Raw genomic sequence first — 26,740 nt, forward strand, 5'->3', positions numbered from 1 at the left:
TGGTAACAGAAAAAAAATTTTTTAAATCCCAGAAACTATACTACATAATCAGTGAACCCTAAGTTAAACCATGGATTTTAATTTAAATAGTAGAATTTTAAAAATATGCTATCATCAATGTTCCACACCAATGCAAGGAGTTAGTAGTGGGGTGGTATATGGGAATCCACAATTTTATGCATGAATGTTCTGTAACTGTGCATGCCTGTGTTTCCTTTTTTTTCTCTAATTTCGTTGAAAGTTATCTATAGATTCTGAAATTTTGATGATGCCTGCTATGTCATTTATCAGCATACTGTCCATTACCTGGGACAAAACACCAGTATGCAGCTTAATCTTTCAAAGCAAGTTCTTTTTCAGAAGTCCCTCACCTGCACCCCGACCCCCGCTTTCCCTCTGTCTGTACATAACTGCAATAGGACCTGTGATCATATACTACATGGGAAGATGAGGGACCTGGGTTATTGAGAGAAAATCATTTGCATTTAGCATTTGAGGCGACGAAAGGTAAAATCTAACAGATGTCCCTATACATATTCAAAAATTGGTTTGAGTTTCCTAAAAAAAAAAATAGGTATGACAAAGGATTTATAAACTGTTTTTTTATATTCTGGGAGACTGTGTTTTATTCTTTCTGAGCAACCAGTCCCTTAGGTAAAGAGTGTTTCCCTTATCCAGTAAGTCTTCCCTAGTAGGAGGTATCTTTAAATGGATACTGTTCCTTAATGAGTAGAGTCTAGCAGGGTTATGGGCAAGTTCTGCCCAATTTATATAAGATCTCCATCTCTTTCATTATAATCAAATAAAAGGATTTAAAACAACCCTAAAGCACAGATTTCAGTCCACTCGGGCATGCACCCAACATTACCAAGTAACTTACTTGGAATCAGAATTAACAAAAGAATGTTAGACAATTGTGGAATAAAAGTTTATTTTGATATTACTGATTAGTTATAGAACTAATCCACAAGAAATCACTAAACTAATTTTACATTATTTCTTTAGGACTGGGGTTTTTCAATGGCTTCAAATTTGGGATCTAAGGGAAAAAAAAAAAAGTTTAAGCTTGGCAATACTGAAATAAAATGCATCATCATCAATTTTCTAATTTATTTTAGTAAATATCTATATTGTTTTTAAACATCTACAAGAAATATAATAGCTAAATATTTATTCAGCACTTAGCATGAGCCAGCTTCTCTATTAATTGACTTTACATATATTATGTCGTTTAACTACAACTATATGGAGAAGATGCTACAATTCTACCCAAATGTCAAAAGAAACAAACACCAGTTTACTATCCAATATCACACAGTTTTTAAGTGATAGTATCAGGACACAAGATCGCAGAGTTTGACTCCAAATCTCTACCATTTAACCTCTATGTTATGTGGTCTATACTACAAGCAAAAGTTGAGAGCTTCTGGGCACAGACCACTGTTATCTATCTAGAAAGGTCACAAATACTTATCATTTACTTTTCTAAATAATCTAAATAAATCATTATTAATAAATATACTTCCACTTAAAATAATTTCCTACAAGAATCCACCTGCGATTAAAGACACTTACCTTCAAATGTGAAGTTAGGGAACGTATTCATGTCTGCTTTACCATACATTTGCTTAAGCTTAAAAAGTTCCCTATCCAGCTCTTGCTGATACTCTGGGCCAGCATCAACAGGTCCTCCAGATGTCCTGTTGTGTAAATGAGCAAATAAAACTTATTTTTATGCACTGAGTTTCAAAAACAAAATTACTTCTCATCATCAAGTTTCAAAAGGTATTCATGTAGGAAAAAATACACATTTCAGAAAGAAAATAAAATATTTTCACTTGAATTTCAAATCTAGCTATTTTAATATGAGATTTGACATGAAGGTCCTACATAAGGGTGGTGTAGAGATAACCTGCATGTACCACTTAGCACAGTACCTGGCACACTGTGAGCACTCAATAACCATTACCTATTATTATTATCCATTTTAACCAGCTATCACTAAATGCTCTACAAGTCTTTTAAGAGATTCTAATAAATGGATATCTCAAGGATAAGTTCTTACTAAAGATGCACAATGTGCTACCCTCAGCGACTTTGCAATATAGAAGACCAAAGAGCATATTAAAAATATTTACAGTGCAACGGAATTATGTGATAACTTGGTTTTAAAAAAGACTATTCAAGATGGGGAGAGATCAGTTTTTGCTGAGTTTATAAGTGAACATTTCATTTAAAAAAGGTGGCATTTGGGGTCAAACTTTAATTTGAAGCATTCTAAAACAAAAAAAGCAAAGACATGGAGGTAGATGGAAAAGCACTGGCTGCATGTGGGGAATACTGAGTAGTTCACGTAGAAAAGACAGCAGGAACCAAAATCATGGGAGGCCCAAAATTCTAAGTCTGGGAGTTTGTTATTTTATCTAGGCAATAAAATTTAATTTTAATTAATTTAAATAGTAACATGTGGATAGTAGCTACCAAAATGAAAGTGCAGTTTTAGAGCCTTCAACCAGATACTCTGATGATTATCTTCCAGCTTTGGGATTCACAAAGCTTTAGAAACAACTTTGAGATCTAACTAGTGTCACTGAGAATTACCTTTAATATGCATTCTTATGATAAAAGAGGGCCAGAAATCATCTGCCTTCTCAACTGAATATAAGTCTCTGCCCATTTGGTTTATTTTTATATCCCAGGCTCCAGCATGGTAACTGGGACAAAGCAGACACTCAAGAGATGTTTATTTTAAACACTAGTGCTAATTTATTGAATCACTTAATCCAGGTGTTCTAGTTTACTAGCTGCCGGAATGCAACAACAGACATGGATTGGCTTTTAATAAATGGGGATTTATTTAGTTAAAAACGTATACTTCTTCAAAGAAAGGTAGCTAACTTTCAACTGAGGTTCTTTCTTACACAGGAAGGCACAGGGTGATTTCTGCTGGCCTTCTCTTCAGGCCTCTGGATTCCAATAACTTTCCCCCCCAGGGTGATTTCTTTCCGCATCTCCAAAGGCCTGGGCTGAGCTGTGCTGTGTTGAGCTCTCTCATTTTAGCATCCAGACAATTAAATCAAGCATCATTCATTGCAGCAGGCCCCCCTCCTAGCTGACTGCAGATGTGATCAGCGACAGATGAGCTTCACATGCCACTGGCTCAAGTCCACAGCAATAGAACTAGGCACCTTCACCTGGCCAAGTTGACACCTGAACCTAACTACCACATCAGGAAAGCAGGTACTGTTGCTATCATCCCCATTTTATACATGAGGAAAATGAGTCACAGAGCTTAAATAACCTGCCTGAGGTTTCAGAGCTAATAAGAAATAGCACTGGATTCCAGCCCAGAGTCCATGCTCAGAATATTTCTCCATACTGTTTACTGCACAAATGAATAAACGAACCACAGACTCCTTTAGTTCATGGTACAATCAAAGACCAAATTTTTGTTGGACAGACTTTTAGGACACTTAAAAGTGCAAACAACATCAATGCTAAGATGCCCATAAGACAATCAAATTCCCTTCACGCTCTCTTATTTCTGGTAATGGGCATCACCCTTTCGTTAGTTACCCAGTCTCAAGTCTATTTTCTCTGATTGCTCCCTTCTCTCTAGCCTTCTACCAAGATAGTTCTCAGTCTCTCAATGTTCTCACCCTGTCACTTCTACATTCCCACTGTTGTAAAGCCCAGGCTGTCAGTAGCTATTGCTCAGATTACATTTCCCTAACATCTCTGCCTACGCTCCATTCTCATTCCAATTCTTCTTATTTACTGTAACTAAACTTACCTTTCCAAAGCAGAATAATCTACCCCATCATCCTGCTCAAAAACCTTTCTCACAAATGTCTACCATGTAATCTTATTTGTTCTACCTACAGTTAAGGCCTTCCAAAATCCCTTATTCTAACTCCATTCTATTCTTACTGGTCATTAGACTCCTCATGAACCCTATACTCGAGGGAAACAGAATCACACAATTTCCCAAATATTTTGTGCATTCTAGTTTTCATAAGCATACAATTCTTTCTTCCTAAATTTAATCTCTTCCCAACTTCATTTTCTGTCCAACCTCCATACCAACAGTTATTAGCCTGGAGTATACCCCAAGGGTAGATATCTACTGATGGCCTTCTGGGGCATTAAGTTCTTTCAGACTATAAGCAAATTATAGTGTGAACAAATTCATCACTTTTTTTTTAAACTGGAAAGAAGATGAAATAGCTGTCTATGAGATTCTCAAGAGGAATGAATGATCCCTGACATTGCCTTCAAAGTTGAGATAAAACCTTAACTGGTCCAAAAAACCTTACAAAATGCTTCTGAGTAGAAAGGAGCTCTCCTTCCTATGAATTTCCCAAACACTGAATGTCACAACCTTAGTGCAAAACCTGTTTTTCCTTTTTTTATAGTTATCTGCTCACAAGCTTTCTACCCCTATCAGATTTTAGGAATATTGTGGAAATGCAGTGTGGCTTCTTCCTTTGTGGCCACCAGTTTATGGGCCAGTGCTTTGTACACAGTAGATGGCAGATAGCAGAACTATGGATGCTATGGATGAACGTCTACGCCTCTTTTCCTAAAATGAAGGGCTGGACTTGATGGGCAAGGTTGTCATTCATCTCTGTAAGGATGTTTTCCCCCGACTTGTTTTATACCATTTCAGTCTTTTATCCTTTGACATTTCCAGAGATCTACAACTATAGAAACCACATTAAAGAAAAACTGCTACACTTATATATTTCCCCGAAATCATGATGTCACAAAAAGGGTACTAAATTGAGCATTAGAACACTCTCATTACATGCTTTTTCCCAATGAGTTTTATGACCTTAGGTTAATCAACGTTTAAGAGGTTTAGTTTTCTTGGATATGATTGCTAGATGATTTCCCAGATCTATGTGCTTGTATGAATTGGCTCTTAGTTTAAGATAAATGACATTATAAGAATGTGTATAACACTGTATTAGATTATATGGGGCTGTCCCTAGGAATCCATATAAGGAAGCTGAAGTTTGCAATTAAAAAAAGAATTTCTCCTTCTTTGGGGGCACCTAATGATCATCTATGTTAAGAGATCAGCTCAAAGTCTTAAGACACTTTCAAATACCAAATAATTTTTTATTACATCTCAAAAATTATATACTTTGAATATTTGTGTTTATACCATGGTTGATTATATGCCCACTTACTGTCGCTTAGATCTGTATTCTCTGATCTTGTCCACGAAGAGTTTCTGTACAGGATCGAGTTCCTTGTTAAATGCTACTGCTGTAACACCAATGTTCCTCCGTAAATGGACTGAGACTGCTGACTGAATGATAGAGGAAAACCTGAAGAGCTTTTGAAGAATCATGGTGATTCTGTTTACTGAAAACCAAAACCAGAATATATATATATATATATATATATATATATATATATATATATATATATTTGTTAAAATAACTATAAATATATCATAAAGCAGGAATCTAATTCTACTAATTGCTACAGAACAAACCATACCACAACTCGGTCTAGAGAGAGTAGAATGCTGGTAACATAGTCACCTGACCATAGCTCCTTTCCCCTGTCCACTCCACTAACAAGTTTTTTGCTTCTTAACCAAAAACCCATGGGGACCTAAAGCAGAGAACAATGTGGGCCTATGACTTCATTGGGGTTAGGGACTAAAGAAAGCACAGGATCTGGTATGGGGTGTTTCTTCTTCTATGAACTTGGTCTTGGACCAGAGTTAGTAGTGTTGATAGATCTCTGTTAGGAAACTATCGACTACAGCAGGAATTGGACACTGACCCCCAAATTGATGTGCCTGGTATCCATGATGTCCTCAAAATTCCAAAAGGGAGCTTGGCAGGGAGACTGGAGACAGGTACCTTAACCAGAAGTGACAACCTTGCAGTTTCTATTTCACAGACCCATAGCCAGGAGAGGATGCTCTACTGCATCCTGCAACTGTAGGATTACAGCCATTCAAGGATACTATAACAACCAAATCCTAAGTCCAAAGAACCAACAAAGAAAAACAGTAGCCAGCTCAAGAAGTTCAGCAATAAGAGGAGAGGATCAAGCAACCTAAGGAGCACACCCAGTGAAGGAAAATATGGAAGTCTGAATCTTAAAAACAAGGACTCGAAAATTTCCCTGTCTTTAAACTTCCTGAAACTAAAATACATGATTTTCTGACTAAAGAAATTCAGTGGACAAAGGAGGCATCTCTACTGATATCTCATTTAGTGGCCTGAAAGATCAAATGCAAACATAATTTCAAATTACAACAAATATTTGCAGCAGGAATACCAGAAAAAAAAAAGTTAGGAGGGAATAAATAATTAGAAGATGAGAATTTTCCTCAAACAGTTTATAGACTGAAAGTGTTTATCAAGCTTTACATTGGAATGGTGATATAAAAGTTACACCTCAATATAGCTTGGGAAAACTTCTGAAAGCCAGACATCTTAACACACTTCCTTTGGCCCTACCCCTCAAAATTACCTGATACCAACAATGGACTTCAATTAAGTTATAATAGTGCTGTTCAAAGTGTGGTTCATGGATCAGTGGTTGTATACAAACTGTGTTACTAATGTATAGTAATACAGAAATTGGGAATATGCTTTTACAATTTGACAAAACAATTCACGTCTGTTGAACTTAATAAAAAATTAGGACTTGCGTTTTTTGTCTTTTTTTAATTTCATTTTTCTAGTAATTCATTTTTATTGAATTCTTCAAAAATATTCTTCCTCAACAGTTGAAAAAAATGTAGCCTTTCTCCATTGACAGTTTATGAGGCACTAATCTAGGAGGCTATAGAACAGTAAAGGGATTTACAAATGGGGGCGGGGTGAGGAAGAAAAAGGGGAGATTTTACCCTCAAGGGGATATTAACAGTTTTGGTTGTGGTGACTGGAATGGACAGTACTGGTATCTAGGGTGTAGGGGCCAGAGACGCTGCTAAATATTCTACAATGCACAAAATGTCAACAGTGCCAAACTTAAGAAACCCTGGAATAACAAAAACTACCAAAGAAATCCCTAATCAACAATTTACACTTTACCTAGATTGAAAGCAAACTATTTGAATAAATGGAAGACTTTATATACATCATTCTTATACTCTATAAAAGAAAAATACCTGAGAAAAGACTCCAAACAAACAACAAATGGCCCTGTAAGGTGCCATTGATCATCATTTCCATTCCATATATTGAGAAACTGAGGCTTAGAGGTTAAGTACCTAGCCCAAGATCACACTGTGGTGGGATAGGACAAAGTAAAAACAAACAAAAAAACGTATATTTTCCCTTCTGGCAATCTAAAGACAGGCTTAATACTCAGCAATAAGGTCACCTAATATTTGTTCAACCCTAGATATTCCCCAGAGTACTTCCATATATATACATATTCCTTTCTAGTACATTTATAGTAATATTGTTGAGTTAAAGAGATGTATTCTCATCCTTCATTTATACATGATAAACCTATGTATAAGAAAAATTAAATTTTTCATACTCCCAGTTAATACGCTCTAAAGCTGACTGTAAAGATGTTATTTCCACTACAACATGGGTGAAATTCACTTTGTTTTGATTATTCATTATCTAAGGAATAATGATTCCCAAATCGCATCTCTAATTTTAGTCTTTTTCCTTAACTCCAAACCCATATATTTAACATTTGTAAAATGTCCCTTGTTTGTCCTGTAGGCACCCCAAACTCAACTTATCCAAGAAATTAACACATCTCTCAGTATCAAACCTTGTTCCTTTCCCTTTATTCCCTTCCATTTTTTTCACTGAACAAAAATACATTGAGTGTGGACTGTCTACCGTCACCCACGAGACACGTTTTACACAAGTAAGTGTAAAATATCGACTGTGGCAAGTTCTATATTCGAGTATTATGGGGTACCAGAAGAATTTATGATAGGGATTAGACATAATCAGGAACACTGAGGAATTCTTCTCTAAGGATAGGAAGGTAACAGCCGAGGAGAGAATCGCAATTAAAGGGTACAGCACGCGGAGACGTCTCAGCGTACGGCTCTACGATTTACAGCAATGACTGACCAGCCAAAAGTCAGCAAGTACGTTCACACTTCAGTACATACTTTACGATGCCACGTTTTAGCTCCAACATTTTTGGCTGGTACAGAATCTTTTAAGATTACAATCGCCTTTTTTCCCTCTTACGGAACACGTCCCGCCCAAATAGTTCTTTTAAGAGGTCTCCGGCGCGCCTTGGTTGGGCGCGCCTGACCTTGGACTGCCGCAGCTGGGCTGCAAACCCGTGACCCCTCTACTTCTCGCTCCACTCCCTCCGTCTGCCCCCTAAGGGAGTATTATCAGTCCTATTTATTAAGCTTAGGGTAAACTTCAGGGCCTAACGGCGCTGTGGTGATATGACCCCGGGCAAAGACGGAAAGGTGCCCGGGACTTATAAGTGCTCTCTCCTCTTGCAGGGCAGAGGCGATAGACATTACAGGCCCTGTGAAGAAACCCACAATCGAAATCCTAACAGGCGAATCTGTCCTAGACACCCTCTCAGTCACCTTGCACTTCAGTCCCGAGCCGCCCGAACCGTCGCCGCCACAGTCCTACTTCCGGCCGTGGCTCCGCCCTCACGCCGTCGCAATGCATTCTGGGCTACCGTTTTAAGTCGGTCGGCACTCACCGGACAGGAAGCGTCTCGGAGACAGTCTACGACCGGACGGGTGTAGGTGAGACAGAAGCCAAACAGGAGGAAGTGAAGGGCAAATGCTTCCGGGTCCTCTGGCGAAGCTCCGCCATCTTTCTTTCGCCTAACTTGACCTGCTCCTTTCCTCTTGGAAACCTTGTTCTGTACGCATGCGCAATTTGGCCTCTTCCCCAGTTCAGCACCCCGGACCAATTCAACGTCCTGTTTCTTGGGCTTGTTGAGGTGTATGAATGTACTGGGAAAGCAAGACAGTGTAACACAAAGTGGATTTGAGGTGTTGTGCCTCGTGAGGCCCCGTTGCCTCGGGCGATCGTTTCGCGCAACCTGCTGGGAGTTGTAGTCCTGGACCCGGGGGCACCTGGGAGGCGGGAGGGGGGTTGGGATTTCTTAGCGCCGATTCCGCGGGAAGGCCCCGGGGCCTCACACTCGAGTTGTGGGAGCTGCAGGTCTTACCCGGAGAAACACTGCACGTGGAGCCGAGGTCGCTGCCGTTTTCAGCCGGCTCAGGAATACTGGCGAGGGCAACAGGGCCGATTCTGGAGCGGGTGAGTGCGGCCGCGGGGGAAGTGAGGAGCGCGGGCCCACGCGAGCCGGCCTCGTTCCGGGGCCTTCTCCCCCAGAGCGGCCCCCCCGCGGCCAACTCTGTGTTTTGTTTCCGCTGGTCCCCGGCGCTGTGACTCCCATTTCCGTTCGTAGAGACTTGAGGGAGCCGGGTGGGGAGGGGCGGGAGAGGCTGCGCCGGGAGCAGAGGGGAGGGGCGGGGGGGCGCCCGGCGCGGGGACCCGGGAGGCCGCGCTCGCGGGTGCCGTCCGGCCGCGCCTTGGGGACTCTGGCAGTACGTGCCGCATTTCACCGCTCCTTGTGCTCTCCTGCGCTTGACTGTTGCAGTCCGGGTATCTGTCTGGTCCTTAGACCCTGGGGCTTCCAGAGGAATGTGTAAAACAATCTTCTTGCCGGACTTAGGGATTCACCTTCACTTCATAATTGTTCCATAGTTGCGCCGAAGCTACTGCTGAATGTACATGATGTTTTTTGACTTTGTGTTTAAAAACGAGGAAATGAGATAATGGGATGACAATGGGTTAACCCGGTTTGCCAACCTTTTTAGTATTTTGAGTATTAGAAAGTAACTCGTATGTGCGTGTTTGTATTTAGGAAACCTAGTTTGGTTAGACTAACGGCTTGGAGGACAAAGCCAAACTAATACTGTATTGTGAGATGATGAGTAGTAATTTAGAAATAAAGTACACTCAATGACTAGCCTCCATAAATAACAGGAGTAGGTCTAACTCGTGGGCAGGACAAAGATTTAGAAGGATTCACACAAGCGAAGTAAAGAACGGGGCAGTGATGAAATGTGGGTAGTCTTAAGTTAAAAAAAAGACAAACAAACTAGTAACCTCTCTCTGTCTCTCTATGTATCATCAGGAGTATGTAGTCATGAATTAACAAATGAGCTAGATGCCTAAATTGAGACAAGTCATAATAGTTCATGGGGGCTGATTACTTAGTGGAAACGGCTTACTTTAACTCCCCCATCCTCATTTTTTAATTTATGAAACTTCAAACCTACAGAAAAAAATTGAAAAAATAAAAATACAATGAGCACCCGTATACCTTTCTGCTGAAGTCACCAATTGTTAACTCTTGCCATATCTGTTTTCTCTTTCTTTGTGTATGTATAGATACATATACACGCAGTCGCCCATATGGATATATACACTTGTCAACTGTTCATTTTATTTTTGAAAATAAAAGCTTGTTTAATTTCTCAGGCATTTAAAAGTATTTGTCACCTTAAGAAAATCTGCTGTTGATCGTGCTGGTTCCCCTAAACTGCCCTTTTATTTATTTATTTATTTATCCTGTTTTTCTACATTGGTAAAATTTGTCCTAAACTTCATGAGTTACTATGTCCTAAACTTCATGAGTTACTTACTTATTCAGTGCTTTCCACTGAGGAACGACATTTCTCAAATTTATCTGTAGTTACAAAAGGGAATGTTAAACGTCTATATTTTATTATGTTTTCTATTTTTTATTGTGAAAAATAGCGTCTTTATTTTAAAAATACTAATCTTTCCCAGAATTTCTAATTAGAGTCACATGTAGTTTGTATCCATTTTATGATATAAAATGCCTGAGGAAATTAAACGAGTTTTTATTTTGTGAAATGTTCTGGACCCAAGATAGTTTTAATTTAGGAGACCAGAGTGTCAGAGAAAGTGTGTGAAGTTATTTCTGTGCAGTTATGACACGGTATACCTCTGAGGTGAAGAGACCCCAAGTGCTGTTCTCCTCTCCATTTTCTGAAGTATTAACATAGAATCCCTGGGAATTAGAAAGGAACTAAGACTTCTCAAGCCCTGATAGCAAAGATTTGGCTAGTTTCCCAGAACTCCTAGGCTTAGTTTAGAGAACTAAGAAACAGAAAGATCATTTCAGAGATTGAGAAGCAATTTTCCAGGAATGTTTGGGGTTCAATTTTTCCTTATTTGGCACCTGTTAGGGACTGATATATAACTTTTTTTTAAGTAATAGGGTATATTCATTTCTAGCAACTCCCTGTTTTACTGCTTACGATAAAAGAAGTCCTGCTAATAAATAAGTAGGGATATTTCGCATCCTCTGCTTGCTTACTCATATACTTTTCTATTTTTCCAAAATTCCCAGAAAATCTATTTGTTTTCTATTCTTTTTAAAAATTGCTCGTGGAAATGAAAATGGCAAGTTCAGAAAATAAAGCATAAATGTGCTTTTCAAGTGTTATTCAGCTATAAATCTTGGTCTGTTTCTTAAATTTTTAACATGCAGAACAGTTTTTGTGATTTATTTTTTTTACATGTACATTATTTCCTTGTTTCTTACTGTTGCTGGAATCCCATAATATGTGCCTCTTCCACACTTTATTTTGTGGATACTTTTTTAGGATGTATACTTGGGTTTCCTCCTGGCTCCAGGTATCAACAATAAAACTATCCTGACGATCCTGTTATCATGTGAGATCAATATGAGAATTTCTCTGGAGTGCTTATCTGGGGGCAAGATTCCAATTATTAGTCCCTTGTCACTTTTAGATACTGGAAGATTGATGTAGATATTGGGAGATTTAGTTTTCCTACTCTAGCCTGTCTATTGAACAGATATTTTAATTTTTCTATAATCATATCTGGCAGTTTTTCTCTGTGTGGTTTATGCTTCTTAGACTTTTATTTCAGAAATCCTTTTTCTACTATTAGATCACAAAAATATCTCTTCTATTTCCTTTTAGCGTTATAGTTTTATCTTTCATACTTAGGTCTTTAAGGCTTTTGGTGTCACTTTTGTATGGTGTGAAATAGTCCTTGTAATATTCATTTATTCAACATATATTAATAGTGTGGTTACTAAGGGCAAGATACTAATAAACATACTTCATATACCTTTGTGAAAAACAAGTGTATCTTCCTTGTTGAGCTTGTTTTGCCCTACAGTGTGGGTCCCTGCTAGGTTCCATCTCAGGATAATGCTCAGGATGAATTCCACAATTTTACATATAACATCAATTAATGAGTAAGCTTTGTTGGAGAAAGGAAAGACTTACTAGGCCAGGATCAGCAAGAAAAGAAAACAAAGGTTCCTCATCCTTCATCTCAAAGAGAAGCCTGCTGCGGCCTAGACAGGACATGCACTTTGTGTGTCTGTTGTAGTGGAGAATCCCACCCCCCTTTTTTTTTTCTTCCTTATTATAGAGAAAGTGTGAAAGCAACCTTAATAATGTGGAAAAATCAGACCCCCCCCCCTTTTTTTTTAACCACCTAATAGGCTATCTGGATTTGGGTGCTAGCTCTTTATAGACTAAGTCGTCAGAAAATAGTAACTACCCAATAGTTAGAAATGTTGAGAACTGAGGGAAGTTGCAGCCCACTTTAAAGTGAAGAAGGAGACCATATTTGTTTCCTAGTGTTGCTGTAACAAATTACCACAAACTTAGAAGCTAAAAACACTACCACTTTATTATCTTACAGTTCTGGTAGTCAGAAGTCCAAAATGGATCTCACTGGGCTAAAATCAGATGTCAGCAGGGCTACATTTCTTCTGGAGTCTCTAGGGTAGAATCTGTTCCCTTGCCTTTTCCATCTTCTGGAGACTGCCCCCCATTCCTTGGATCATGGCACAGTTCTTTGATCTTCAAAGCCAGTCATAGCTGGTCAGTTGAGTTCTCACAGTGAATCATCTCAGCTCTCCAGTTCCCTCTTCTATTTTTAAGGGCCCTTATAATTTCATTAAACCCACTCAGCTATTCCATGATAATCTCCCTGCTTTGTTTTGTTTTTGTTTTTTTGCATGAGCAGACACAGGGAATCGAACCAGGTCTCTGGCATGGCAGACGAGAACTCTGCCTGTTGAGCCACCATGGCCTGCACCAATCTCCCTGTTTTAAAGTCAGCTGATTCCATCCTAATTCTAGCTTTAAATCAGTCTTGTAAACTAATATATTCACAGTTTCTTGGTCATTTTTCTGCCTGTCACAGAGACTTTGGTCCCTTGATAAATTGAGACCTGGTGAAGACCCTCCCAGTTCAAGAAGAGAAGGGAAGTCCCTAGTACAGACAAAACAATCTAAGTTAGTCTAGGGTCACTTTTGGAAAATTTTGTTCTTTTTGATGATGATCCAACAGGACAAAAATGGCAGAAAATATAATGAATTAATGATATAGTATGTTAGAAGGCAAGTGGTACTGAGAAGTAGAAAACTTAAAGGAATAAGAGGACGCACATAAAATTAAATGGAGATAGGGATATGCCTCATTCAGAACATGTGATTTGTTGAGAGACCTGAAAAAGGTGAGGGATTTAGCCAAGAAGACATCTAGAAAATAACATTCCAGGTGGACTGAGAAAGCAAAGGTCTTAAGGCAAGAAGATGAGAGATCAAGCTATGAGGCTGGAATGGAAGATGGACAATTGTAGGAGAGGGCATCAGAGCAATAGTGGGTTGGGAGTACTTCTTAAAGAGCCTTGTTGGCCATTGGTAAGTGTCTGGATTTTAATCTGACTGATTTCGAGTAACTAAGTGTTCTGATCTGAATCAGTTTTTAAAAGAATCATACTCTGGCTGTTGTATTGACAGAGAATGAACTGTAGGAGGATGTCTTAGTTTTCCAGCTGCTATGACATATACCACCCAATGGGATAGTTTAACAACAGGAATTTACAGGCTCACATTTTCAGAGGCTATAAGGCTTGCTTCCTTCTGAGGTCAGTAGCATTCTGGCTGGCTGGCAGTCCTTGGGTTTGTAGGCTTTTCCATTGCATGGCAATTTCCTCTCCTTTCTCTTCTGGATTCTCTTGACTTCTAGCTTCTCCCTGTGGCTTTCCCTTTTTATAAGGCCTCTAGTAAGAGGCTGAGACCCATTCTGATTCCATTGGCCACACCTTAAGTAAAAATATCTTCCAAGGATCCTATTTACAATGGGTTTACATCCATAGGAATAGGATTAAAATAACATGTTCTTTTCAGGGGTACATAATTCAGCCTACCGCAGGGGGAAAAACACAGGTAAAACTTATAATGAGGCTGTTGCAGTGTTCCAGATAAGAGAAGTGTGGTGGTCTCTCATGCTAGTGTACATAATATAGAACCTGCATTTGAACAAACCAGGGTTCCGCTCACCTGGAACAATGTGTTCTTAGGATCATAGACCTAGAGTGACAATATGGAGCCATAGAAAGTTTAACCTCATTATCCTTAGTTAGTTTTCATATATAGGTGGGCTTAAAATAAGATAGTTAACATGTAAAGTGTTCGATACATTGGTGGCACCCAATAAATAATTAATGAATGAATATTTGGATTTTTCATTTTGTTGAATCTTAAAAGTAGAAACACACTCCTTTGCTAAATGTTGGAATACCAAATACAGAGGGGCATTCTTTATATGTCAGAAATATGCCTTTTTAGATGTTGTAGTGAAGTTAGAAAACTCTACTCTAAAGGTGCTACAGACTGAGGAGTGCATGTGGAATCCAAAGACAAATTCATTGACAGTGAGATGGTTACTAACAGAACCTGGAATTTACAGCAGTAACTCAGGAATAGTCACAAAAAAATAGCAGCATAAGTAGTTATTTTATGCATTATTGAGCATTTTAAAATTATAACATTTGTTTTTTTACCAATGGCCACTTAGAGTATGTTCTAGTTTGCTAGCTGCCGGAATGTAATATACCAGAAACGGAATGGCTTTTAAAAGGGGGAATTTAATGAGTTGCTAGTTTACAGTTCTAAGGCCGAGAAAATGTCCCAATCACAAGTCTATAGAAATGTCTAGTCACAGGCATCCAGGGAAAGATACCTTGATTCAAGAAGGCCGATAAAGTTCAGGGTCTCTCTCTCTCAAGTGAGAAGGCATGTGGTGAACACAGTCAGGGCTTCTCTCTCAGCTGGAAGGGCACATGGCGAACATGGCATTGTCATCTGCTAGGCGTCATCTCCTAGCTTTGTCTCCTGGCTTCCTGTTTCACGAAGCTCCCCGGGAGACATTTTCCTTCTTCATCTCCAAAGGTCACTGGCTGGTGGACTCTCTGCTTCATAGTGTTGCTGTCTCTGAATCTCTCATTCTCCAAAATATTTCCTGTTTTATAGGACTCCAATAAACCAATCAAGACCCACCCAAATGGGTGGAGACATGTCATCCCCTAATCCAGTTTAACAACTATTCCTGACTAAATCACATCACCCAGGGAGATGATCTCATTACAGTTTCAAACATACAGTATTGAATAGAGATTATTCTACCTTTATGAAATGGGATTTATATTAAAACATGGCTTTTCTTAGGGGGCATGCTTCTTTTCAAACCAGCACAGAGCAGTAGGTAATAATTTTACAAGAGATAGTTAAAAACTGACTAGTGGTGTGTTTAAAATGTATAAAACCACATCTGGAAAAATAAATCATAGAAAAATTCTGCTATGATGGAAGAGCAGTGATGTGCATCCCTAAATTTGTTTCGTTACTTTAGATTGCCATTTTAAGATAGTGGACTTGGTTTTATAAGACATGCAGTTTGTAACCAAAATCCAAACCATGATTTCCCTTAAAATATGTACCACTCTATTGGTGCAATGTTTTACAGTTGCACCAATTAAATTCTGCTAATATAATATAGATTTTACCTCAGCATTGTTGTTTGTCTCTATTAATAATGGATTCAAATCTGCAGCTTAAAAATAAAGACTATGAGTTGCTTTTATATAATTAGCAACCCTTTTCATGTGATTTTGAAATAACTTCAGTTAACTTATTGATTGAGGTTGGGTCTAAAAACATCCATGAAGTGAAGTCATTTCAGGCTAATAAACACCACTTAAACTAAAACTAGTTTATAAATATCATCTGTGGATGTCCTTTTATATTTGAAGATTATTTTCTCTTGTATTTCCATCTGCTTTTAATTGAACTGGGTCTCTACTTTTTATGTATTATTTGTTTATGCAGAAAATTTCACAATGTCTTAAAATTTAACTCTTACAGAATTGATCTTTTGAAATATATTAACCATGACTAAAAGAGAAGCAGAGGAGCTGATAGAAATTGAGATTGATGGAACAGAGAAACCAGAATGCACAGAAGAAAGGTGGGTGTTTTTTAATTTATTTATTACTATAATTAATATACTAATTAATTTCAAGAATCAAACCATGGACTTGTTTGTTTTTTAAATCTACTTCAACATTTTAGGGGATAATGTTTCTTTTTTTCTCTCTGACTTAATGGATTTGCAGCTGGGAAGGAAAGACAGTTTTAAACTAAAGATAGTACTAATAAGTATAGCTGATAATGATCAAGCATTTAATTGTGATAGTTTTTTCCCCTAGGGCACTATTTGATTCTTTATTCCTTTCTTTAGTGCTGCTTACTTTTATTTCAGAGAGAGTTTAATGCTAAATTATTTTAACAAATATCTGCAAGTGGCTACCTCAAGGTACTTTCCAAGAATATTTGAATAAATGAGATAATACCTTACTCTTGTGGCCGCATTATGTTTGAGGAGACATACAGGTACATGGGTAATTATGTGCTCATATAGTGCAGTTAAAATTGTTAGTTCTGCTAGTGCCTATTCCATTTAGGAATGAGGACAGTGGTGTAATGAGTTTAAATCCAAGGAGAGAATACAAGTAGAAATAGAGGTTTGGAAGTCAAGAAGAAGATTGAGGAAGATAATAGCTAATGGTCTTTAGTTTACCCTATAAAGCAGGAGATGAATCAATATGCTTGAAAGTGAAAGAGACTAAAGAGTGGTAGAGTATTTCAGAAAGTAATATAAGTTTAGAGCAACTATGTTGGCAATGGACAAGGAGATTATTGAGTTGAGTAGAATGCTGAGTGCTCAGAGTGAAGCTAAGATGAAAAACCTTACAGTTTTGAGTGAGCTTTTCATTATGTTCAATGTGTTATTTTTTATAGCAGAAAAAAGATAATTTATCCTTCTCTTGACTTCTGGATAAATATATATATATTTCTATGTAGTAAATTACCCCCCAAATTATTAGCTGTTAAACAACAATATTATCACACTTACTTTCTTAGTCTTAAGAACCTGGGAGCAACCTAGCTAGATCGTCCGCCTTGGTGTACTGGTTTGAAACTGTTATGTACTTCACAGAAAAGCCAAGTCTTTTTCCTGCTCCAATTTTGTAGGGACAAGAATGCCTTTTTTAATCCTGATTCAATATTATAGGGTGAAAACCCTTTGATTGAATTTTTTCCATGAAGGTGTGACACACCCAATTGTGGATGTGACTTTTTTATTAGATGTAGATGTGACTCCGCCCATTCAAGGTGGGTCTTGATTAGTTTACTGGACTCCTTTAAAAGAGGAAGCATTTTGGAGAAACTTCAAAGACGCAGATACAAAGACTTTATTTTGTCTCATTTTTCTCTTCCCCCTTTTGGTCAAGAAGGCTTTCTCAATCCCTTGATGCTGGGTCCTGGCTCATCCTGGGAGTCCTTTCCCTTGTTGCCAGGGAAATTTACACCCCTGGGAGTCATGTCTCACGTAGAGGAGAGGACAGTGAGTTCATCTGCCTACTTGACTTAAAGAGGCCACAGCTGAGCAACAAAAGAGATTCTCTGGGGCTGATTCTTAGGCAGAATTATAAGTAGGCTTAGCCTATCCTTTGCAGGAATCAGTTTCATAGAGGTTACTCTAGTTTGCTAGCTGCCAGAATGCAATATATACCAGGAATGGAATGGTTTTTTGAAAGGGGAATTTAATAAGTTGCTAATTTAGAGTTCTAAGGCTTAGAAAATGTCTGAATTAAAACAAGTCTATAAAAATGTCCAATCAAAGATATCCAGGGAAAGATACCTTGGTTCAAGGCCAGTGAAGTTCAAGGTTTCTCTCTCAAGTGAAAAGGCACGCGATGAACATAGTCAGGGTTTCCCTCTTGGTTGGAAGGGCACATGGTGAACATGGCATATCTGCTAGCATTCTCTCCTGGCTTCCTGTTTCGTGAAGCTCCCCAGGAGGTGTTTTCCTTCTTCATCTCCAAAAGCCACTGGCTGATGGACCCTCTGCTTCTTGTGGCTATGTTGTTCTTTTCTTCTCTCTCTGAATCTCTCCTTTCTCTAAAATGTTTCCTCTTTTGTAGGATTCCAGTAAACTAATCAAGACCCACATAGAATGGGTGGAAACATGTCTCTATTCAAGTTTAATACCCACATTGATTGAGTTACATCTACATAGAGATAACTCAATCCGGTTTCCAGCCTATAATGCTGAATAAGAATTAAGAGAAATGGTTGCTCCCACAAGATTGCTTAGGATTAAATCATGGGTTTTCTGGGGTACATAAATCCTTTCAAACTAGCACAGAGGCGAATCCCAAGATTGAGGGCTCGAACTATTGATTTGGTTGTCCTCACTGCTTATGAGAATATCAAATGGGAAAGTTGAATCTTTCCTCCTTTCTCCCCAGGACACCAAGGGGACTTTGCAAATACTTTTTTATTTATTGCCAAAAGCATAATTTATTTTTACACGAACACATACACAGAAAGCCCACGACCCTAAAATATTAACTATCTGATCCTATACAGAAAACCTTTGCAGACCTCTAATATGAGAGATCGATAGTTACCATGTTGACCTGGAGAATAGCTGTGTAAAGGGAGCAGATATTTGCTATCCAATGTAGAAGATTGTTGTGTGGGAATTTAGGCCCAGTGATGTGAGATCATCCACATTTTTTCAAGAGAAATTGGAAATTCAGATTTTCTTGTGAAATCTCCCAAGGTTTAAATGGTGGCAACAAAAAACTTAAAAATTTTTAACATGTTAAGCCTGCATAAAATACCATTTTAAAAAACTGTCTTAAAGTGACACCTGAATACTTTAAAAATTATTGTTAGGAAACAGAAGAATGTGCCACTGTGCCACAGTTTGGTAAATATGCTTACTTAACCAAAAGATCCCATTTTTATACCTTAACAAATAATTATAGCTTATGTTGTTTTAAAATAATGTTACATTTTTATTTATGAAATAGTTTATTTTATAAATTTTTTAAATTTCAGAAGAAATCACAGCTGGAAACATTCATTGAATATCATGCATATAGCTGTATGCATTCATTGAATATATCTATTTATTTGTCAGTAAATACTTGGAATTTAACTGAAAATGGAACATGGTAAACTTGAATAACTACTGTGTTTGACAACTGCAAATTAAATTTAAACTATTTAAATTAAACATGTTGTAAATCATATTTGAATTCTAAATTCACCGCCTCAGTAAATCCTTTTTGGCCCCTATCTTCTCTTTGGCCCCAAGTGATAAGACATAAGAGATGTAGAATTACTCAATACAGATTTACCCTCAAGGAATTTATGGTTCTGTAGGAGTGTGAAATAACAATGAAAAAAAGCTCTAAGAATTTTAAAGGAAGGAGGTAAATTTGTTTTTTTTAATGTGAAGCTATGCTGATTGTAACCAATAGTTTTCAAATTATGTTAAATGGAAAGTGTTTTATGTAACTTACATTTTCATGTTTTAGCACCTTGCATTTATTAAATAGTATTTAAGTTCAGAAAGAAAATTAACTAATGGAGACGATTTACAGATTTTGAGGATATATTTTATCCTTCATTATGGGCCTAAAATTCTTCAGAATAATTTGAAAGTAATATAATGCATACATTTTCCCTTAAATATTGTATATGCAATATTTATGTATGTATACATATATGTGTATAAAAAATGAGACGTCTTTTCAATGGTGCTTTAAATTTCAAGCCAGCGTTTTTTTGTGCAATTCAATATTCAGTTTGGCAAAACTGGTTGGTGATGAACCCACCACTGTGTACAGTGTATATACAGAAATGATTTTTCAAAGTCCAGAAATGTATTTGGTCTTGAGTTTTGTTTCAAGCATGTTGTTAATATCCAAGGTAAAATATAATTGTTAACCATTATATTCTTTTACATTTAGCATTGTAGAACAAACCTACACCCCAGCTGAATGTGTCAGCCAAGCTATAGACATCAATGAGCCAATAGGCAATTTAAAGAAACTACTAGAACCAAGACTACAGTGTTCATTGGATGCTCATGAAATTTGCTTGCAAGACATCCAGGTAATTTTTTGAGATTTATATTTCAGTAGTTAACTCTGCATAGAATTATTTTTCTGTTAGCCTTTTATTTCTTTAGCTTTAGTCTTTATAACTAAATTTCATATGTAATATAGAAGTTAAACATTTAGAAATAAAAAGAATTCTATCAAAACTTTCTCCATTTAAAATTATATCTAAAAATTTGAGTACTTGAACATTGAGATTTTTTACTTTCTTTTGCAAGTACAAAATGAAAAGTTTAAATACATTTGAATCAAAGCTCAAACATGAATGAAAAACAGTGTTAACCTTGGAAGCTGAAAATTGTGTCTCCTCATACCCTATTTCTAGCTAACTTTTAATATCTTTTGTGACTAGTTTCCTCATCTTTACAAAGAGGTTTTTTTTTTTTACAGCTTTTTTCTTTTTTATTGATATATTTTATATATTCATGTATCATGTAATCATCCAAAGTGTACAATCATTGGTTCACGATATCATCCTATAGCTATGCAATTATCATCATAATCAACTTATTTCTTTTTTTGTGAAAAGTAACATATTTACAAAAAAGCAATATATTTCAAAGCACACTGCAATGATTAGCTGTAGAACAGATTTCAGAGTTTGGTATGGGTTACAATTCCACAATTTTAGGTTTTTACTACAAGCCACTCCAAGATGCTAGAAACTAAAAGAAATATCAATTTAATGATTCAGCAGTCATACTCATTTGTTAAACCCTACCTTCTCTGTATAACTCCACCATCACCTTTGAGCTTTTTCCCACTCTTTAGGGGTATTTGGGCTATGCTCATTCTAACTTTTTCATATTAGAAGGGTCGATATGTCGATATCGATATGTCGATAGGAGGATGGAACTAGTGGATGTTCTGGAAAGGCTGTCCCCTCTACCTTTCAGGACTTATCTGGTACAAGGACCCATCTGGAGGTTGTAGGTTTCTGGAAAGTTACCCTAGTACATGAACCTTTGTAGACTCTTATATAATGCCTTCAGTATTCTTTGGGATTGGCAGAATGGTTTTGGTTGGGTTTTAGCAAGTTATGATAGGTAGCAATGTCTAACTGAATCTTAGGCTTTGTAAGAGTAACCTCCAGAGTAGCCTCTCGACTCTATTTGAACTCTCTCAGCCACTGATACCTTCTTTGTTACACTTCTTTTCCCCCTTTTGGCCAAGATGGCATTGTTGATCCCACGATGCCAGTGCCAGGGCCAGACTCATTTCTGGGACTCATTTCTCATACCACCAGGAAGACTTTCAACCCTGGATGTCATGTCCCACATGGGGGGTAGGGCAATGGTTTCACTTGCACAGCTGATCTTAGAGGGAGAGAGAAAGAGAGAGAGAGGCCACATCTGAGCAACAAAAGAAGTCTTCCAGAAGTGACCTATAGGTGGGCTAAGCTTCCCCACTACATAGATAAGCTTCACAAGAGCAACTCAAGATCAAGGGCGTGGACTATTGATTTGGGTGTTCCTAGTGTTTGACACAGTATCGAAGGTTTCCCAGGTGGTAAAGTTTGATAGTTCCATATTTTTTCTACCATCCCTTGAGGGACTTTGCCAGCACTTTTTGATTATTTGTTTAATATACTCTGATATGTGCATTACATCAAGCTATACAGGATTAAAGGCCCTCTTTCTTATTCTGGGCTCCCTGTATTTGGGTTGTTTAAATGAGCTATCCAGAGACAGGTTGAGTTAGATTATGTGCTACAGAAAATTTAGGTTCTGTACAAAAAAAACCTTTCTTCCTTTGGTCTCATAGAGTAGGTGAAGTTCTAAAATAACAGGCAAGGTCTTCCTTACCACTGTATTGTGAATTTCCTTAATCCCAACCTGAACAAAGAGGTATTTGACCAAATAATTTTTATATTCCTTTCCATATTTATTAGTTTTAGCAGTAAATTTATATATCTAGGTGTATAGCACAATAGGATTTCATCTGTGGTAGTAGTTTAACAATATGTTATGTTTGATAAATATTCATATTGATATTTATGAAACTATTTCAAGAAAGGTAATATTTTTATGTATATAATATATTATCATAATAGGATTACTCAAATATTTTCTCCATGACCTTCATTAAACATAAGAAAAGAGCCAGAGTTTTATACTTAATAATAAAAAAAAACTAGCTTGAACTAATGGCTCTTATTATCATCTTTTTAATTGTTTGGTTTGTTATATTTACTCACTTTCCTCCCCTGCCTTGTGACATGGCTATTCCTGGTCTTCCAGAATCTTTTGCCTTCGTTTTTTAATATCACCATGTATGGTTATTATTTTTAAATAAAATTTTGATGTAGAATAAATTTAAGTGTTTGGAGGAAATTTTTGTATTTTAGTTGCTCTTTAACCATACTTTTATTTTTTCCCTTCAGTATAAGTCTCATAAATGTTGGATGGGGTGCATAATTGCTCTTTTAAAACTAGGGAATGTAGGTGGCTCTAATGTTGTAATTATAGGTTTTAATGTTTTCCTTCTCAGACTATAAATTAGCACACTCTTTTTGAAAGGCAACCTGGTATTCAGTGTCTCTTGATTTTGAATGTAAAATACCTAGCTATTTCACTTCAACAAATTGTTCCTACAGAAATGCTCGCCTTGGTGGGCAAAATTGTATATACATATGAGGATGTTCATTGTGTAGTTGTGAAAGCAATTTAAATGTCCTGTAAACTAGGAATTAGATAAATGAATTCCATAAATTGAAATTCAAGGCAGCTGTTTAAAATTGGTGAACTAGAGCTATATGAACAACATACTTGCAGTGAACAAAAAATTACACTCCTAAATGACCTCATTTAATCTTCACATCAGTCCTTTGAAATCAATCAATATATTCTTAAACCACATTCTGTGGCTATAGAAATGGAAACTTAAAGAGATTAAACAATTTGCCCAGTGTACCTTTTTTAAAAAGGGATGTCTTGGAATTTGAACTTTGTGACTCAGAAACCCTCTTGTTTGAGGCACATGTTATGAACGTTTGTAGTGGGTAACTTGCCTAATGTCACTGAACTTTACCTAATTTTTTCTCATATATAAAATAAAGGGAAGTCTGGACTTGATGATCACTTAGTTGTCTTTCTCTAACATTTGTTACTTCCTTTTCAGTATCTGACCTAATTGAAATGAAAATATGGCCTGCAAAGTACCCAGCCTATCATAGGTTCTTTTTTGTGGGGGGGAAGGGGGTGTATGTGGTCCGGAAATTGAACCCGGCTCTCCCACATGGAAGGTGGGCTTTCTAACCTCTGAGTGACCCGTGCGCCCGACTTCTATCTTAGGTTCTTAATACTGGTTGAATAAGTAGATATATGCATCAGTTCTAGTGTCATAAAATTCACAGCTTACTTTGGATCTAAGAGCATTTTGTGTTCCTTCTTCTCCACTTCCCCCTTCCTACTTTGCACAAAAAAAGAAAATGAGGATGGCTACTTCTGCTCTTTTCATGCCAGTTTATCCAAATAGACTTTTGGAGTCAGGATGCTTGCTGTTTGCCGTAATGCTTTTGTATTTTCAAATGTATGCTGACTTGAAAGCTGATGCAGAGGCAGCTGAGTTGCACTGCTTTGCATATTGTAACACAAGATCATACTTGAGATTTTGTCCTTTTAACAGCTTTTATTGAGCTAGCTAGTATATTCAGTGCCTCACAGCTCACTTTCAGTTATACATCCCCTAGCTTCTAATGCATAATGCCAGTGACTTATATGTTAGACAGGGGAAAGCTTAATATCAGAAAAATTTTAACAAAGTATCAGGCAGAAACTGTTATATTAAGATGTGAAATTACTATGTTTGACTTATTTGTCTGTAGGATTACAGTTTGTCTTGTCCCTCTGTTCAAGTGAGGTACATAGTTACTTAAGATTTTAGTTCTTATATATATGACATTTTAAATATTAGAAAATTTGTACCACAGTATTGATTGAATTCCTGGAAATGAGAGTAGAAAGAGCTTTGTATCTTCAGCTGTATGATACACTGACATGCACACATACATTTTTCAAGATAATTATACTGGAAGCCTATTTTTAAGCCAGTGACAGAAAATGGAAGTGAGAATTAGTTCCTTTTTTGTCATCGACTTGCTACTATGTAAAATGCGTTCATTATAAGGAGATATCCAAGGGGAAAAAAAGCGCTGATACTGAAAGAATATAGAATTATGATTAAAGCTCTTCCTAGGTAGATCAGGTAGTAAACTAAGTTCCTTAACTTTTATTAACTTTGTCAGAGATTTTAGAGTTAATTTTGATTTTAAACATATGGGCACTGGGTATAAAGAAGATATGGCAAGAAAATGTTAAAAGATTTAGTTAAAATGTTTTCAGTGTTGACAACGAATTAAATGATATGACAATTTGGATAGTTAAATGTGCTTTCACAGCTTAATTAGTATCCTCAGTAATTATACCTTGTTTGGTAAATCTGTTTATAAAAAACGAGAAGGGGCTCTAATATAATGATAAGCTAAAACAGTTGTGTTTTTTTACCCCTTATTTAGCTCGATCCTGAACGAAGTTTATTTGACCAAGGAGTAAAGACAGATGGAACTGTACAACTTAGTGTACAGGTAATTTCTTATCAAGGTAAGTTACTTTTAGTGATGGCCATTTGAAAGTAATGTTTAATAGTAATAATTCCTACTTGGAACAATGGAAATGTCTTGGTACTGCGTGGTGATGATGGTAGCACAACACTGTGAGTGTCATTAACAACACTGAAGTATATATCTGAATGGAGTTAAAAGGGAAATGTTATGTTGTATATATGGTAATAGAATAAAAATTTTTAAAAATCCATGGAACTGTATTGTACTACAATGAACCCTAAATTAAACTATGAACTGTAGTTAATAGTGTAGTTATAAAAATGTGCTGTCATCAATTGTACATGTATTCTACACCAGTGCAAGGTGTTAATAGTAGGTAGTTTATGGGAATCCTGTATTTTGTATGTTTTTGTCTGTAAACCCACAGCTTCTCTAACAAAGAGTAAAAAAAAGTAGTGGTAATTTGATTTGGTAAGTTTAGGTGTCTCAGTTATTTGATGTGATGTTATAACCAAAATTCGTATTTTTTGTTTAGTCATTGTATCTGTCAGGGTGAAGTAGAAAGTATAATGCATTCTAGCTAACTTAACCAGAAAAGGATATATCAGGAGGATATGAAATGGCAGAATCAGGAAGAGAACAGGTAGAACCAGCCCAAGCTGACATTCCAAGAATGCTTCAGCAACTCAGTAGAACTGAACTGCCCATGAAGCTCCTCCATGCCATGATTTAGAAAATGCCAAATCTGGTAACCACCACTACAACTGTCAACATGGAACCATGCTGCCCCTACAGTGGTCCATACTAAATAAAAATTGGATGTCGTGGGCTTGCTTGTCCCCTCTTAACTCATGCCAATGCTTCTAGAGCTTAAGTATCCATCGTGATATAGAACTAACCTTTTGAAAATACACCATTTAGAAAGACAATCAGGAAACTATTGTTGATAGATTGAATCTTAGTTTGCAAAAATGTGACTTGGAGGGATTTCTAATGAGAGTTTTATAATAATTTTAATCTCTAATTAGTATTTGCACATAATTTCATGTACCAGTTTTCCTCAGGCTATGAAACTGGTTATTACCTACTTCTGGTCTTTAATTTCCCTACGATTAACAGTTGTTGAGAATAGGAAAGAAATTCATTGTTTTTCTTTAAAACCTAATGACCTCTCAGTGCAAGTATGTTTAAGAAGTGTTGCTTGATGGAATTTGAATGAATTGGGGAATACATTTTAGGAAAAGTTTTTCGAAAATTCTGAATATTTTTATCACGTATGTTTAGTGAAAGTTAGTTTTCTACATAACCCAGTAAATGATAACAGTACTTTTTTTGTGGTGATTGTGTTTTTCTTTGAAATACACTGTTTTATTAAATTTTGATGTAGGTTGTAATAGATTCAAATGAGCAACAATAGCTGTTAAGAAATATGATACAATTTCTTAGTGCTGTAATTTTAACAGAAATAACTGAGAGTATTTCATGAAGGGCTGGTTTATTCTGTTTGAGCAGTAAATTGTGTATCTTTAAAATGTATAGACATGTATAAATAAAATAACTGTGTTACAGAGCACTTTCTCAGTGTAACCACGGTTTCTGAAACACAGATATAAGTGTTTTTAATCTGGGTGAATATGCATTTAAGAATCTTTATTAATAAATCATTTTTTCCATAGGAATTATAATTCTTAACACCTTTGTACTAGGGTTTAAATATCTTAGGGATTTGGGTTTTTCTTCCTTCAATTGAAAATGAAAATCATAATTTAACAAACTAAACATTTGCTCATTCTAAAAACAAGTAGTTTTTTCTTTGAAATATACTTTGGTTTATTA

The 26,740-nt window shown here is 36.8% G+C and overlaps 2 protein-coding genes across 8 annotated transcripts in view; one reads left to right on the forward strand and one right to left on the reverse strand.

Annotated features, from left to right (window-relative positions):
- Positions 1-914: 914 nt before the first annotated feature.
- Positions 915-9,291, reverse strand: ATP5PF (ATP synthase peripheral stalk subunit F6). 2 transcript variants are annotated; one of them, XM_077118775.1, is made up of 5 exons: positions 9,160-9,291; positions 8,683-8,941; positions 5,196-5,373; positions 1,576-1,700; positions 915-1,039 (listed from the first exon to the last, which is right to left on the reverse strand). In XM_077118775.1, the coding sequence occupies exons 3-5, from the start codon at positions 5,357-5,359 to the stop codon at positions 1,002-1,004; spliced, it is 327 nt and encodes a 108-aa protein (XP_076974890.1). In that variant the 5' UTR covers positions 5,360-5,373; positions 8,683-8,941; positions 9,160-9,291; the 3' UTR covers positions 915-1,001. The 2 variants fall into 2 exon arrangements, with proteins under 2 accessions (XP_076974890.1, XP_076974889.1); XM_077118774.1 differs by lacking the exons at positions 8,683-8,941; positions 9,160-9,291 and adding an exon at positions 8,561-8,676.
- The window catches only part of GABPA (GA binding protein transcription factor subunit alpha), a 38,132-nt gene continuing 20,030 nt past the window's right edge, over positions 8,639-26,740 (forward strand). The window contains exons 1-4 of one of the 6 annotated variants that reach the window (XM_077118765.1): positions 8,639-8,728; positions 16,226-16,328; positions 20,191-20,335; positions 24,857-24,941. In XM_077118765.1, the coding sequence (XP_076974880.1) occupies positions 16,252-16,328; positions 20,191-20,335; positions 24,857-24,941 (307 nt within the window). In that variant the 5' untranslated portion in view covers positions 8,639-8,728; positions 16,226-16,251. Of the gene's footprint in view, positions 8,729-8,753; positions 9,252-9,293; positions 9,395-9,482; positions 9,600-13,110; positions 13,131-16,225; positions 16,329-20,190; positions 20,336-24,856; positions 24,942-26,740 lie in introns of those variants that run through there. The other 5 variants (XM_077118764.1, XM_077118768.1, XM_077118767.1 and 2 more) reach the window with 5 other exon arrangements.

Source organism: Tamandua tetradactyla, chromosome 10, assembly GCF_023851605.1.
Source record: "Tamandua tetradactyla isolate mTamTet1 chromosome 10, mTamTet1.pri, whole genome shotgun sequence".
In the NCBI taxonomy this organism is placed as follows: Eukaryota; Metazoa; Chordata; class Mammalia; order Pilosa; family Myrmecophagidae; genus Tamandua; species Tamandua tetradactyla.